Source organism: Penicillium paradoxum (genome assembly GCF_028828445.1).
Source record: "Penicillium paradoxum strain IBT 22861 chromosome Unknown utg000007l_segment0_segment0, whole genome shotgun sequence".
NCBI lineage: Eukaryota > Fungi > Ascomycota > Eurotiomycetes > Eurotiales > Aspergillaceae > Penicillium > Penicillium paradoxum.
Window position 1 is genome coordinate 4,775,907 of NW_026643185.1, and position 15,707 is coordinate 4,791,613.

Below are 15,707 nucleotides of genomic sequence, written 5' to 3' on the forward strand. Positions count from 1 at the left end.
ACTTAGCCATGCTCCAGATCCCTGAGTCAGCAACCGATGGATTCAACAAGGCCCCAAGACCAGAAGGTCAGTGACACCCGATATATCAATTACAACCAATACATGAAACCTGACTAGCATGGAAGAACGTGGAACGACTCGCGCGGGTGCGTGAAAACCAACGCAAAAGTCGAGCCCGGAAGCAGGAGTACGTGAAGGAGCTAGAGCAGCGTCTAGCGGTGTGCAAAGAACAAGCCCAGCAAAAAGACATCGAGCACCGACTAGCGACGCAGAAAGTTGATGCCGAAAATCGTCACTTGAAAGCTCTTTTGGGATCGCTGGGTGTTTCTGTTGCTTCTGTCCAGCAGTATCTACAAGAAGCGGAGGCGGGGACGGATACCAACAGGAAAGTTGCTATCCCCGCTATTCAACGATTAGATGGGACGAAGGCTCTGTATCTAGCACATCCCGATACTGCCAGTTCAAATTTGTCGATTGGACCACCCCGTGCCCGTAAGGAGGAACCGAAGACAGCTGAACCGCAGATAACTGGCAATACTACCTGTTCCTCGACGGCTGTGAAGTCAATGGATCAGCCATCCAAGGAACCACCGCAAGAGAAAGATCCGGCCCTGTGTGGATGTTCTGCTGAAAGACAGGATCCGGAAACGGCATCCGATGAAGATGTGCTCAATTCGACGCTCTGTGCCATCGCCGAAGAAATGATTAACCAGTACAATACCAAAGGAATTGATGTTGATGAAATCCGGCGAAGAATTTGGTCTGGGTTCCGAGCAGGTGCAAATGGCACTGGTTGCAGAGTTCAGAACCATATCCTGTTCCAGGTGCTGGACGAGATCAGCGGTGATGTTTGACCTACGTGGGTTGGGTTTCAAGGGCTTGAGCCCTTTCATTTCTTCGAGCTTGCTTGTTCTAGTAGCCCCTAGGTTCTGGACACGAAGACAAAGACTACGATTATCACCAACGATCGCTCCCAGCGCCGGATAATGCCTTGGTTTTGGACATCTAGCTTGCAGCTTGTCATGTTGTCATTCGCAGAAGTGACCCCGAGCTCGAGCTTCAGCCTAGCCTAGTCCTTGCCAAGGATCGCTGGAATTCCTCTTCGTTCTGCAGCATGACCTCACTGTCGAAGTGCGGATCTAACAGCATTACAACTGAAGGTGTCACCCAAACTCCCAACATTGTCACCCAAACTCCCAACATTGGACAATGTAAGAACAATGTTCTCCACAAATAATGTGCCAGTACTCCCGCCGATGACATTCCACACTGAGATCGAGATTACAAAAATGGGAACAAGAATGCAGGCCTCCAGGTTGTCCTGAGATTGAGACTAACGTTCTGCAAGCAAGAGCGCGTCTTATATCCATGAAATCAGCCTCACAATGTAAAGATTTCACACTCTCCCGTAGCTAGATAAGTAATTCTAATGGTTCAGTTCACACTGTATCAACGGAAAACGGAAACAAGGTCCAACCCATGATCATCCCGCCCGAGCCCTCGCAAGCCAAACTACCCGCCGGGGAATTCTTGAAGATCCGGCAATATCAAGCCGCGCTGCCGATGTTTAGCCACAAAGAGGGAAAATAATCGCCACGAAGCGGTGCATTCCGATAGGGATCAGCGTGTCCATCGGGCTTGAGCAAAAGGTCAAGAATGGACGTCAGCCACCCAGATGGCCATGGGTGCTTAGACCTTGATTGGTAATTTGACTTCAGCTGAGCTCAAAGTCTGGGATACGGGAGCTTCGTCGAATGCTGGTGCATATATATGGGGGCGCCATTTTCTGTGATGGCTGAGTCGAGCGGGGAGCATTGGGAGGTATTCCCTTACATACTTCCATGGATTGCTCTAGGCACTGCAATGTACACCGTGAGCATGCAGTAGGATTGATGTAGACGTATTGACCAGGTTACCACTGCGCCAAGCAAGTAAGCTAGGAGTTTTATCAGCGTGATATTTGGTTGCCGTGGCCTGTAACGTAGTAGTTGATTGTCTTGGCAACCGATCAGCAGGAAGTTTCACGATCCCACAAAGTGCAATATGATGGGAGTAGCGTGGGGGCTTCTAATCGGAAGAACGGTACACCGGCTAATTAATCGTGTAGTCTGGCGTCTGAAGTCTGGAGTATTGTATGTTGTACATCGGCCTCTCTGGAGCCCCGCACTCTTGGCTGCGGATGGCGTAGGCTAAGGGCCATGGATTGATTGATGATAGTGTACTCCGTAGACAGTAGAAACAGCAGAGCCATGGTAGAGCAATTCGGGCCGGTCGCGAATCCATGGAACCCATCTGAGTGTATTGAAAGAGTCTTGGGCTCGGGAATAACTCTCTTATGCCCAGGTGGATACAGTGATGAAAGAGATGTCCCCATTCGGCAGGACACGAGGTGATCGCTGTGTTGGCCAAGCCATCCGCCTGCGAGAAATAGTCAGATCATCAGATCAGATCAGAAGTTGTTGTCTTATGTTCGGGGCCGTGCAACGTCCAGGGAGTATGTAGGGGGTTCAAGATAGGGTGGCTCAAGTGGTTCCAGTTGAGTCGATGTCAGCGTTTCTGCCCAGGAGCAGGGAGTTCTGAATATTCTGTTGAAGGGTCAAATGGGGTTTTAGGAGAATAACCCTAAAGATCCTGAGCTGTCAGTCCAAATGGAGGAATGGAATAGAGGCATGAGCGCAGTGGTACGACACCAGTGGATGTGAGATGCCGAAGTTTAGCCCTTTTTGTTCTCGGAAGCAAGGTGATTGGAGCCAAGGAGCACTGCACACTGGATATGTTTGCCCAGACGTGGCTGGGACGAGGTTGACAGTCGTGGACAGGGGGTTCTCACCCTGTCCTGGGGAATCCCTGCCTAACCTCGTTAACATCGTGTACCAGCCACAATTGTGCCTCCCTTTTCAAGGATCAATTCAGTTGTCTCCAGTGAACTCCAGTGGCGATTAGCTAGAGCCAATAAAAGAACACAGCGTAAAACAAATTAGTGGGATAGTGCATATTTGTGATGTCGATCCCTGATTTCTCCACCTTTTCTTGTTATTCGACGCCATGCACCCTATTTGCAGAACCCCCCTGTTCCTGAGGAAACATCTGATATTTAAGAAACCACGACCCCCGCCATTGGAGCTGCTACAAGCCCTCTTGACGCCAACCTTGCCGAACCAGCAATTGTGTTCTTGCTGTTCAGGTGGAACTTGCAACCCGACATTGTTTAGAGCTCTCTCACAATGAAGTTCGGGTGGCTTGAGGCCAGCTTGACGGCTGCCTCAGTGGCAAATGCCAATGTAAGTTGTTCAAGTCAAGAGCTCCAGCAAAATGAATGCTAACTGAGTCGGGCAGTCACTTGCCTATTCACCTCCCTACTATCCCTCTCCATGGATGACTGGCGCTGGCGAATGGTCCGACGCATATGAACGTGCCGTTGAATTTGTCTCAAGCCTGACACTAGCTGAGAAGGTCAATTTGACGACCGGTACTGGCTGGCAGCAGGAGCGATGTGTCGGTGAGACCGGTGGGATTCCGCGACTTGGCATGTGGGGATTGTGTATGCAGGACTCACCGTTGGGTTTACGTTTCAGTAAGATTGTCCATTTTGAATAGGTTTGATACTGCAGTCGGCTAACACAACCTCAACAGGCGACTACAACTCCGCTTTCGCCTCGGGTGTCAATGTTGCCGCAACATGGGACAAGGAACTTGCCTACCAGCGTGGTTTGGCAATGGGAGAGGAACACCGTGACAAGGGTGTCGATGTGCAATTAGGTCCTGTTGCTGGCCCTCTGGGCAAGTACCCCGAAGGTGGTCGCAACTGGGAGGGATTCTCGCCTGACCCCGTTTTGACCGGTGTGATGATGGCCGAGACCATCAAGGGCATTCAAGATGCCGGTGTCATTGCCTGCGCTAAGCATTTCATTGGTAACGAACAAGAGCAGTTCCGTCAGTCCGGCGAGGCTCAAGGATACGGTTACAACATCACACAGAGTTCGAGCTCCAACATTGACGACAAGACTTTACACGAGTTGTATCTCTGGCCATTCGTGGATTCTATCCGTGCAGGCGTTGGCTCTGTCATGTGCTCCTACAACCAGATTAACAACAGCTATGGTTGCGCAAACAGCTATACTCTCAACAAAGTGCTCAAGGGCGAGCTCGGATTCCAGGGCTTTATTATGAGTGACTGGGGCGCCCACCACAGCGGTGTCAGCTCGACTCTGGCCGGGTTGGATATGTCCATGCCCGGTGATGTCTATCTTGGCAGTCCTTACACCTACTGGGGAACCAACTTGACTATCTCCGTTCTGAACGGCACTGTCCCCGAATGGCGTGTTGACGATATGGCCGTTCGAATCATGGCTGCTTACTACAAGGTTGGACGTGACCAAATCCGTACTCCCCCCAACTTCAGCTCATGGACTCGCGATGAGTACAACTTCGAGCACTTCATCGTCAGCGAGAACTGGAGCAAGCTCAACGAGCGCGTCAACGTTCAGCGAGACCACGCCAAGGGCATCCGCAAGCTTGGCTCCGACAGCACCGTGTTGCTCAAGAACAAGGGTGCATTGCCTCTTACCCATGACGAGAAATTCATTGCCATCTTGGGAGAGGATGCAGGCTCCAACCCCCGTGGTGCCAATGGCTGCGCCGACCGCGGCTGTGATGACGGTACATTAGCCATGGGCTGGGGCAGTGGAACTGCCAACTTCCCTTACCTGATCACCCCGGAGCAAGCCATCCTGAGTGAAGCCTTAGATTACGGTGATGGGCGCACTAACGTCTTCAGCGTGACTGATAATTGGGCCCTCAAGGAGATGGCCTCCACTGCCTCTCAGGCCGACGTTGCTCTGGTCTTCGTGAACGCCGACTCTGGTGAAGGTTTTATCAGTGTCGACGGCAATGAGGGTGATCGCAAGAACATGACTCTCTGGAAGAATGGCGAGGAGGTGATCCAGACCGCTGCCCAGAACTGTAACAACACTATTGTCGTTATCCACAGCTCAGCTGCTGTTCTTATCGGCGACTGGTACGACCATGAGAATATTACTGCCATCGTCTGGGCTGGTCTGCCTGGTCAGGAGAGTGGTCGCAGCTTGACAGATGTCTTGTACGGTCGCGTCAATCCTGGAGCTAAGACACCTTTCACCTGGGGCAGAACCCGCGAGGACTACGGACCCCCTCTTCTCACTGTAACCAACAATGGCGCCGATGCGCCCCAAGATAACTTTGAGGATGGTGTGTTCATCGACTACCGCCGCTTTGACAAGGATAACACGGAGCCCATCTATGAGTTTGGCTACGGTCTGAGCTACACCACTTTCGCCTTCTCTGACCTCAAGGTCACCCCACTTGCCTCATCCGAATACAAACCGACCACTGGAAAGAGCAAGCAGGCTCCCGTATTTGGTGAGCCTGGTGATGTTTCGGAGAACTTGTTCCCCGAGGGTATCACTCGCGTCCGCCAATACCTCTATCCGTGGTTGAACTCCACCGACCTACGCGCCTCCTCTGGCGATCCAGACTACGGTATGGACTCCAAAGATTACCTTCCCGAAGGCGCAGTCGATGGTTCTCCCCAGGACCTTCTTCCCTCTAGCGGCAACTCCGGTGGCAACCCCGGCCTGTTTGAAGACCTCTACCAGGTGACCGCTACCATCACCAACACGGGTTCTGTGACCGGTGATGAGGTTCCCCAGCTGTATGTCTCACTCGGCGGCGACTGCGAACCCGTCAAGGTCTTGCGCCAGTTTGACCGAGTCACCATTGCCGCTGGCGAGACAGTCCAATGGACTACCACTTTGACCCGTCGCGATGTCTCCAACTGGGATGTTGTGTCACAGAACTGGGTCATCTCTGACGCCCCGAAGAAGATCTATGTGGGTAACTCATCGCGCAAGCTGCCTCTCCACGCCGAGTTACCCTCGGTTCAGTAGATGCATCGCTCTTTTGAGAACAGGAGGATAGACATGTCCACACCAGTCATTTCCTAAAGGGTGTACAGCCAGCATTGCGTTTTTGCACATATTTATTTTTTAAAAAAAAGGCATGCCTCCTGGGACCCTTACATTGATAGTTAATGAAACTCCCTCTCAATTTGTACAATTTCCAGAAAATCCATCTACAGATGTCGTGATCGGCGAGTATAGGCCTTGGCTGCACATGAGATCCAGGTAGCCTATCAACCGAATTCACCCCGATCTACTCAACATCCTACACCAACTCATACAAAAACCACCTATCCATTAAATCTCTTAAACTCATTCAAAAAGCTCTGAAAACTCCATCAAAATGGAAGCCATTCGCGTCCACCCAGCACCACCCTCAGAGGAACCATACTCCCCAACCAACCCCGCCCCATCATCAGCCCTACACAAAGACAAAATCCCCATTCCAACTCCAACAGCCGCAAACCAGCTCCTCGTCCGCATAAAAGCAACAACCATAATCCGCGACATGCTCACATGGCCAGAGACATACCACGGTCCCTACGCAATCCCGGGCCACGACTTCTCCGGCACAGTGGAATCCACATCCCCAACCTCCCCATTCAAACCCGGCGACGCCATATTCGGCATGGCGCACGCAGATCGCGCCTCAACATGGGCCGAGTACGCCCTCGTCCTAACCAGCGAAGTAGCCCCCAAACCCCCGAATCTCGGGTGGGAAGAAGCAGCCGCCCTACCGCTGAGCGCGCAGACGGCGTACGAGGCGCTTTTTGTGCATGCGGGCCTGGCGCTTCCGCTTGCTTTGGGAGCTGCGGAAGCGGAGCCAGAGAAGGAGGACCAGGAGGATGGTCGCGGTGCTGAGAAGTTGGAAAAGAGGGTTTTGATCACTGGTGCTGCGGGTGGGGTGGGGATTTATCTTGTTCAGCTTGCTGCGCGGGCTGGTGTGCATGTTGTTGCGGCTAGTGGGTCGGTTCGACGGAATGGGGAGTTTTTGAAATCGTTGGGGGCGGATGAGGTCGTTGAGTATGCGGGTTTGGGAGAGATTGGAGAGAAGCGGTTTGATGTTATTGTTGATTGTGTTGGTGGGGATTTGCTTGCAAGTTGTTGGGGGTTTGTGAAGGATGAGGGGACTTTGATTTCGGTTGATTCGGCGAGTTTTGATTTCGTCGCTGTGCATGAGGAGTTGGGGTTGAAGAAGGATGGAGTGAAAGCGTTGTTTTTTATTATTCAGGGGAGTGGTGAGACTTTGCGTGTGCTGGGCGATTTGGCTGCGAGAGGAGAGTTGCGGTCGTTTGTTGCTGCCAGTTTTGGGATTGATCGGGTTAGGGAGGCGTATGATTATGCCAATGGGAGGTTTGAGGGTCGAGGGAAGGTTGTGCTCACTGTTTGACTGAGATGATGTCTTGGGATGGCATTGTCTTGTTTGATCTCTACGTCAGTGATGCGAATCAGAGTAGTTATTGAATGACCTGGGGGCGAATGATGAAGTATATCATTCCTCTTCAAGCTGTGAATCTACAGGAAACCAGAAGAAGAATCGTTGAAATGACTTTTGGTCCCGAAACTCCATTCTGTCATGCATCACTCCTCGGTCATTGCCTTATCTATTCATCGGATTTGTCTTGAAATGCCTCTAACAAACTTCTGAAAGCTGATCCTTCCTTTGCCAAAAGCGCCTTGGGTGTATCAAACTCCACGACTCTGCCATTCTCCATGAGAGCAACCTTATCAAAGTCTAGAATCGTATGCAGCTTGTGCGCAATAGCGATGATAGTTTGATTCTTGAAATGAGTCCGAATGACAGATTGCATGAGCGTGTCTGTTTCCGAATCGACGCTGCAAGATATGGTTAACACATATTTATACACCGGTTGTGTTTTGACATACCTGCTCGTAGCCTCATCCATAATAACAATATTACTGGTCTTGCAAAGTGCCCGTGCGAGGCAAAACAGCTGTTGCTGCCCATGGGATAGAAAATCATCAGACATATCAACATCCAGCCCGCCTTTGGTTTCAATATAGGACCATAGATTGACTGCCTGAAGAGAGGCAATGATTGTCTCATCAGTTGCGTGCCCTTCTGGGTTGGCGTTCAGCCGTACCGTGCCATGCAGGAAAAAGGGCTGCTGGGGAATAGTGTTGATCCTGGATCGAACGTGCGCTCTAGAGACTCTTGATATGTCTATGCCGTCAATAAGAATTTTACCGCTGTCTAGCTCAAGTATACGTAGGATTGTTGAAATGAGGGAGGATTTCCCGCTAATATAAGAATCAGTAAACCTGGATGGAAAGATATTAGTCTTGATATGGGACAACACAAACCTGCCAGTTCGTCCACAGAAAGCAACTTTTTCACCAGGATGGATCTTAAGATTGATCCCCTTCAAAACAGGTGCTGAGGAGGGACTGAAAATAGGATTAACATGTATCCAGAAATATTTGAAAAATATCCAAGTGCTCACTCGTAAGATGCCGAAAGGTCCACAATATCCACGCCACCCCACTGAGGCCAGTCCTCAGGAACATCATCTTTTTCGCAATACAAATCTTCATTTGGAGCTTGTCGTGCATATGAGCGAATTCTCGAAACAGCTCCAATCGAGCTTTCCAACCTGATCCAATAAGTCACAAGCACCTGAAGGGTGGAGCTGAAATTGACAATGTTGAATAACGCAATGCCCAGCAAATTTGTAGAAGGACGGCCTCTCATCGATATTGCAATCGCAATGACAATAATGGCAATGCAGGCTACTACCGAGTCCAACACAAGACTCATCCAGCGCTGGATGCAATAAAGCAGATAGAAAGGACGCTGAGAAAGATCCAGGGCGATTTGATTGCGGCGCTGGTAATCTTCTGTCCAGCCATACGCTCGAATGCTGGAGAGACCGTTGAGGGCCTCCAAGAACTGGGAGAATAGAGGTGCTTTGGCCTCAATGTTCAGTAGACGCAACTGACGGGAGGTCTTGACGTAGAACTTTGCCACGTAGTAAACCACCAGGATGCAGAAGGGGATCACTGCTGCTGTGACGTAGGAAGAACCAATGAAGATTAGGAGACCCTCTACAACACAACTTATAGCACAATTGACTGTTAGCTCTAAGGCTGAGGGAAGCTCATCATCAATGAGCTCGAGATCTTGGCTGAATCTGCAAAGAATAAATGAGATTAGTGAAACGCAAATTCTCATACGTAACTAAATAACTGACCTGTTTGTAGTGTTTCCAATATCTGTAGAAGTCAAAAAGGAGGTTGTGGCTCTGTATCAAGGGTCAGAACCAGTCAAAACTCGACACTACACAACCAATCTTACCCCATTGTGCTACGCAGAAGAATCTCATGGAACCGACGGGCTGTTTTGGGCTGTATATACATGGCGAGTATCCTGTATATTATTAGCGATAGCAAACAGCCTTGTCAAGGGATGTTGTACCAAGTGCCAAGGAATGTGGTTAGAAGTGAGAAGAAACCAAGTCCAGCATATACACCCAGCCAATACCCAACATGTTCATTTGGATGCTGCTCATTGGCACGAGTCCACCAATGCAGCCAGATCTCTGTGCAATATGTTAGTAACGAGTAAAACTACCAGATACTTGGGTAGTTTGAAAAACTGACGAGGAAAGCTTAGACCGAGGACAAAGAGAACACAGCATGCGAGGAAGATCGACAAAAGAGGCCAGCCAATGTTCTCGAAATAAAAGCGATAGACAGTCCAGTCGCCGGTTCGCCGAGCTGAATCTTCGGTATTTTGTTCGTCCAAATTCAATGCCTGCAATGTTTCGTCATCTAGTACAATCTCCGAGGCCCAAGCAGTATCAGTTGAATGGGAACCTCCACAAAGCATATTGATATGGCCATTGGCACCCATGAGGTCGTAATACGACCCTTGTTGGGTAATTCTCCCATCTCCATTCAATACGACAACATTATCGGCATAGAGAAGATGATGTGCTGTCATAATTTCAGTTAATTAAAATTCACGTACAGATAGAGGATATACGCAGACCTGAGTTTGTCGTCATGATTACAGTTTGTCGTAAACGCTTGATGCAACCGTGCTCAGCGAAGACGTTATCTAGGATCATCTTCTCTGTTTCTCGGTCAAGACCCGTTAGGGCATCATCCAAAACAAGGACCGGCTCTTTTGAATAAAGAGCTCGTGCAAGCGCCTAAAAGATGTTTTCTCAACGTGAGTTCTCTCATACACAAAGTTCAAGTATCATACCACGCGCATTTGCTGCCCACCACTGAGTCGAGAGCCACGGACACCAACTTTGGTTTGGTCCCCAGCAGGAAGTTGCTGCAAATCAGCTTGTAGAGCACATGCATAAGTTACCTGGTCATACCAAGGTTGATCCCACCGCGAGGAACCAATGATATTTTCTTGGACTGTCCCGAATGTAATCCATGGCGACTGATTGCAATATGCGGCATGGGCGAAGCTAGTAGAAATCGAGCCAGAGCATTCTGGAACTTCCCCTATTAACATCTTCAAGAAAGTAGACTTGCCACTGCCAACTGGCCCAACAATCATTGTAATCTTGAATGCTGGGATTTCAAGCTTCAGGTCTTTGAGCACAGGCTCGCTATCAATCGACCAAGCTGCAGAAACGTTTCTCAGGACAGCACAAGATTCGGTATATTGATCCGAGGCCGAGGAATCTGTTTCAAATAGGGGCGCCGTTTGAGTCTCAGAGACATCGTGCTTCAGCCGATAATCGACTCTTTCGGTTTCCATCATGTGTTTCTGGATTCGCTGGAAGCAGTTCATCACCGCCACCAGATCCTCTGAACCACGCAAAAGAGAAACCATCGGTTGATCCAACAAGGAAAATAGTGTTAAAGCAGAAAACGCCATGCTGTTGGTCAGTGTGGCTGTATCATTTGCCCGGGCAAGAATAATATAAACACCAAATCCGAACACCGGCGCTAATGCAGAAGAAGCAAAACCTGAAGAATTAGTAAAATCTCTCATCAGGTAAATATAGACATACTCAATGTGATTACCAATGCTTCGTAGAGTCTAAACCAAAAAGAAGCATTGATTTCCGTAGATCGTAGATCGCGAAGACTGCCCGATATGGCTTCCGTCAAACCTGTCATCTTGATGTTTTTCATCACTCCGAGAACTTTCGAGGTAACAGCCACCCGTTCCTCAACGGCTTCAAGCCATGTGTCTTGTGCCTTACCAGAACCGATCGCAAGAGGAATCCCTGCTACCAAACACGCTGTTTCAGGGTCGAATCAATCAGGAGTTGTTCAGAATAAGCAGCAAATTGTATAGACGTACCAACCACGAAAACGGTAGATGCGATTGTCGCTACATTAATAAGTCGGGCAAGAAGCCACAATGCCAGACCAATCTCGATAAAGTTTGAGTATGTCTCGTGCATATCTGCAAGACCGACACTAATGCGCTCGATGTCGGTACTCATCAGCGTGATAGCGGCGGTGTCCGACACGGCAGTAGTGCTCATACGTAGTGTTTTGTTGAAGATGAGTGTGACCAAGCTTCCTCGAACCATAGTGATGATGCGGTATGTATTGTGCTCGTAAGCAGCGTATGATACCTAAATTCAGAATCAGTCAGATTCTCACCAAGGCACGGAAAGTCACATACAGCGATGCCAAGATACACAATAGCATATGCACCTATAAGTCCGTAGGCGTAGTTGTTTGAGTTGACATGTTCTGGTTCAGTCATAAAATCAAGAACGCGCTCCACAAGAAATGGCTGCACAAAGAGAAACCCTGTGTATACAAGTCTAGGTAAAACACCCTGGAGAAAGACCCATTTGTAGTGCGACACGAATATCCATAGAAGGGAGTTTTTTTGATATTTGTTGGCTAGGATATTGATTAATCACCTTTCCGGTAAGAGAGGTTGGATCTCGTAAGCTCACCATTGTCCCATTTTTCAAAAAGAGACTGAGGATTGGAAGCAGCCCTGATGTCGTTGGCGAGAACAGGCAGACTTTCCACTGTCAGGATATCTTTGGATCCGCGCCAAAGTAGTTCGTTCAGCCACCAAAAGAGCGCACGGTTTAGGATACCACTGGTGGACTCGATTGGGCTATTTTCATAATTCTTTCTGAGCGAGGATCGCTTTTCGGTCGCCTCTAGGACAAGGATTGTTGCTTTGATAACCCATGATATAGCAAACAAGGTAGTCACAGTCTGGCTGGCAGGGATGAAATACAGAGTCCGCAGTCGTGGAAGGTCGAAAAGCAGCGTGAATCCGAGGAAAACATTGATGACTGTGGAAGGACGTATCGAGCGGAGGTGCTCAAGATGAGACAGGTATGATAGAAAGAGAGAAGTGACTACGGTCACAAAGCTTGTTGTGACAGTTGCCCTCGTCCTAGGAGTAACTGGTTGGCTCCAGACAATTAGCAGCACCATATGGCATCCTATGTACAGCACCCAAAAGAACTGTGCGATGTCAGTTAGAGGAATGTGGGGATATACAAGAACTCGGTGAACCACGCACCTCCTTCGTCGCGTATAACCATGACCGATTGACCCTTTCAGAAGTATGAAGAAGTTTCCAAATGCGAATCAGCGCTGGCAAACAAACGCAGCCAATTGGCGCGAGGGTGAGAATGCTCTCTTCGAACAAGAGCGTAAAATCAAAGCCTTGTAGACAAGAAGGGGCGACTATTGGGCCAAAGATGTCCTCGACATCCACAGAGCATCCTGAGTCCCCCATGTTTAGGCGCTAATTGTTGGAGATCGTTTTGTGCGGAGATGCGGCTTAAGAGGAAAAATGGGGAAAGGGCCCAGAGCGGGGAGATCGCTGCCTAAACGATGAGCATTTGACTCCGACTGACTCAACGGCAACCCTCAATGTCAGAGATTACACAAGGTACATCCTCGATTTGAGCTATCACAGAGACTTTCAGCCCTGCGAATCCGGATGCTCCAATGTTATAGGGGCCCTCAACTCAGCGGGACCGACGCCTGGAAAGGTTGGTGGCGTTGATCGACGCAGAATGCCGTTCCCATTTGGGCGCTATTTGCGAAAATATAAGAGCCTCTATTTGGTTCTAGTATTTCCCATAAGCTCGATACGCGAAAGAAATTGCCTCCTGCAGTGCTAAGACAGAAACAGGCATGGAACGCCTGAGAGCGAACTTGTACGAGCAGTACCTCCTCGCACGAGTTTCCCGGAGAACATGACATGCAAGGGCTAAATCATGACCCTTTTCGCTCAGAAATGGTGCTTTTTATCTCAATTGCCCTCCGCTCTGCAATCCTGTGTGGCCACCATATGGTGTCGGATACTTTATTCGATGCGAGACTATAGGCAAAACATCAGTAGGGCTCGAACCCGCCTCTTGAAATGAAACCAAGGTTCACTCTTTTGCACGACAATATAAAGCCCCCCTCTTTGACTACTCTGAGAATCCAGCCATGCATCCGACCGTTCTCTGGGCGGCAATAGAACAGGAACCGCACAGTGTTTTGCTCACCGTGTCCAATCTGGGATCTTCCATATCACCAACTGGCTAATAGCAAGGGACATAGTCGCGAATTGTTGACAATTAATTGGAAGATCCGTATGCCATGGGCGAAGCATAGCCCTATCAACAGCGGGTCATATAGCTCAGCTGGATGTTCCGACCGAAGGAGTAGGGCCTATAGTAAAAGCACCATTGTAAGGGATAATCCCGGCCTGCAGTCATCCATGGATGAGGCAATGTTGTCAGATCGCAGAGTCATTGTATCCATGACCGACCGGGGCATTTCAATTGTATTTCTTGGAGCAGGAGTGTCGCCCAGTAAGTTGCTCCCATTGGTGGTGGAGTGTGCAAAAGCGACTCGTATACGGGCGACATACCGGTATTGACGCACCCCATAACTGCCCAGGGGCCAGGTGGTGAGTCGATGGACATGCGCTGAACTTATTTTATCGCATGGTTCGATAACCCATGGGGTTATATCTCGACCCAGGCTTGGAAAGGCAGGCTGCAATGGCCTCCCGAGATATGCTTTAGCGACATCGCATATGCTAGTGATCGTTTTGGCCCCCACAAGGCTTGTGTTAGTTCAACTTAAGCACTGGGTTGAGGCGCAGTTTGATATAATGTCACCGTCAAGGAATCCACTGTTGGGGAGCTGTTCCTGCTTAGCACAGCCTTGCGATGGAAGGAATGGGCAACCACCTCCCTACCACCAGGGGATGCCGTACAATATGCACAGAGGGGATGGACCAAACTCTTTTGATCAATCTCAACAATATCCCCAACCGGGCGTGAAGCGATAGATGTAGTGGACAAATGATAGTCTCATATATTAGAGTGCTCTCTTTGCTCCTTATTTCTGGATCTAGACTGTTGACAAAGCTCAAGCTGTCGTATAATCTCCCAGGATAGAGAGAGTATACCTACCTAGGTAGCTGCAATGACACTACACCTTTCCAACAGTACCGCTACGAACTATAGCGACTCTTTTAGATCCATCACACTTACCGAAACCCGATTATCTGTTCCAGACAGTACTCCAGCAGAATGCACGACCAGGTACCGGCCTCCCTCCTCCGACAACACCCGGAGAGACCGTGTGTATCCATGCTCTTCAGGCGAAGCAATCTCCGTCCACTCTCCTTCGCCAAGAGCCTTATTGATAAACAAAGTACTCTGTGTACCAGAGCTTGCGATGATGGTACCATTCTTTCCGCCGTACGGTGTCCACACCACATACGGCGATGATGTCGGCTGAGTACCACTAGAGACAACCAGACGCTGGCCCGGGGCGGAAGCCATCTTTTCTGGGTCGGACGAGATGCGATAGTATAGAGGGAAGGAGTAGCTTGAGGTATCGAAGAAGGAGCCGAACTCATAGATATAGAAATATTTGCCGTTTGGGAGCTAGATATGTCAGTATCTTTTGGTCATGTCTCGGGATAGTCTTAGGGTCTCTGCGGGGCAGCTTACTTTTGTCACAACTGGCATTCCGGGTCGGTCGGTGTATGTTGGATAGGTGACATCCTCTATGACAGGGCCCCAGCTCTTCAGATCGGTTGAGACTTGGTGGACCATTGTCTGCCCGTAGGTTGCGTTGTCACGCTGGTCCGAGTAATAACAGATCAGCTTTCCCTTACTATGGGTATATCAGCAGGTTATTTCACGGTACATTGGAATAAACAAAGAGAGAGAGAGAGCGACAGAATATTACGTACTGCGCAAGAAGGAAAGGCTCCCACACGGGAGTCAGTCCATTGATCGGCTGCGCCTCTCCTCCAGCAGCGATATGGCTAACAAACTTCCAAGTCACGCCATGATCCTGTGATGCATAAAGATCGATGTTGGTGGAAGACAGGTCGGTTGGAATGCTACTTCCGGCGAGAAGCAAAGTGCCTTTCTTGAATGAACCAATGCGCTCGGGCAGGTGATACAGGAACGGCTGGTAACGCAGGCCATAGCCGTTGGCGGTGTCATGGACTTTTGAGATCTCCTTCCATGTCTTGCCATGATCTTTGGAGCGGTAGATAGGGAAGTAGACCATTGGTAGCTCTGGAGAGTAATTTTCCCATGTTGCGAGCAGGTCTCCATTGGGAAGCTGTTCGTTGCGTGGGTAAAGTGTCCGCGGAATATTGTAGTCGGGGGGTGGTGAGAAGATAGTCACATTTGTGAGTGAGCTAGGAGAAGATTGCTTAGAGCGTGAAATTGTCACTGCAGTGACAGTCGCAGCAAAAGCCAGCAACTGGAGGATTTTCATGATCACTATACTGGAGCCAGAGCTAATTGTTGCTTGTATTCTACT

The 15,707-nt window shown here is 49.4% G+C and overlaps 4 protein-coding genes across 4 annotated transcripts; 3 read left to right on the forward strand and 1 right to left on the reverse strand.

Annotated features, from left to right (window-relative positions):
- Positions 1-8: 8 nt before the first annotated feature.
- On the forward strand, positions 9-854 carry N7457_009286 (bZIP transcription factor; the record flags this gene model as incomplete). The annotated part of the gene is made up of 2 exons (XM_057180329.1): positions 9-66; positions 118-854. 2 exons carry the CDS (start codon positions 9-11, stop codon positions 852-854), a joined length of 795 nt encoding a protein of 264 aa, XP_057028715.1.
- A 2,370-nt stretch (positions 855-3,224) lies between these two features.
- N7457_009287 (beta-glucosidase) lies at positions 3,225-5,924 on the forward strand (the record flags this gene model as incomplete). Its single annotated transcript, XM_057180330.1, has 3 exons — positions 3,225-3,281; positions 3,337-3,574; positions 3,634-5,924. 3 exons carry the CDS (start codon positions 3,225-3,227, stop codon positions 5,922-5,924), a joined length of 2,586 nt encoding a protein of 861 aa, XP_057028716.1.
- A 355-nt stretch (positions 5,925-6,279) lies between these two features.
- On the forward strand, positions 6,280-7,326 carry N7457_009288 (NADP-dependent oxidoreductase; the record flags this gene model as incomplete). The annotated part of the gene is made up of 1 exon (XM_057180331.1): positions 6,280-7,326. One exon carries the CDS (start codon positions 6,280-6,282, stop codon positions 7,324-7,326), a length of 1,047 nt encoding a protein of 348 aa, XP_057028717.1.
- Positions 7,327-7,540: 214 nt separating this feature from the next.
- On the reverse strand, positions 7,541-15,662 carry N7457_009289 (uncharacterized protein; the record flags this gene model as incomplete). The annotated part of the gene is made up of 18 exons (XM_057180332.1): positions 7,541-7,772; positions 7,824-8,198; positions 8,262-8,345; positions 8,402-9,088; positions 9,149-9,199; positions 9,253-9,324; positions 9,373-9,496; positions 9,558-9,893; positions 9,949-10,111; positions 10,168-10,892; positions 10,937-11,170; positions 11,233-11,512; positions 11,563-11,789; positions 11,846-12,374; positions 12,433-12,660; positions 14,414-14,812; positions 14,879-15,044; positions 15,124-15,662. The coding sequence occupies 18 exons, from the start codon at positions 15,660-15,662 to the stop codon at positions 7,541-7,543; spliced, it is 5,451 nt and encodes a 1,816-aa protein (XP_057028718.1).
- Positions 15,663-15,707: the final 45 nt, after the last annotated feature.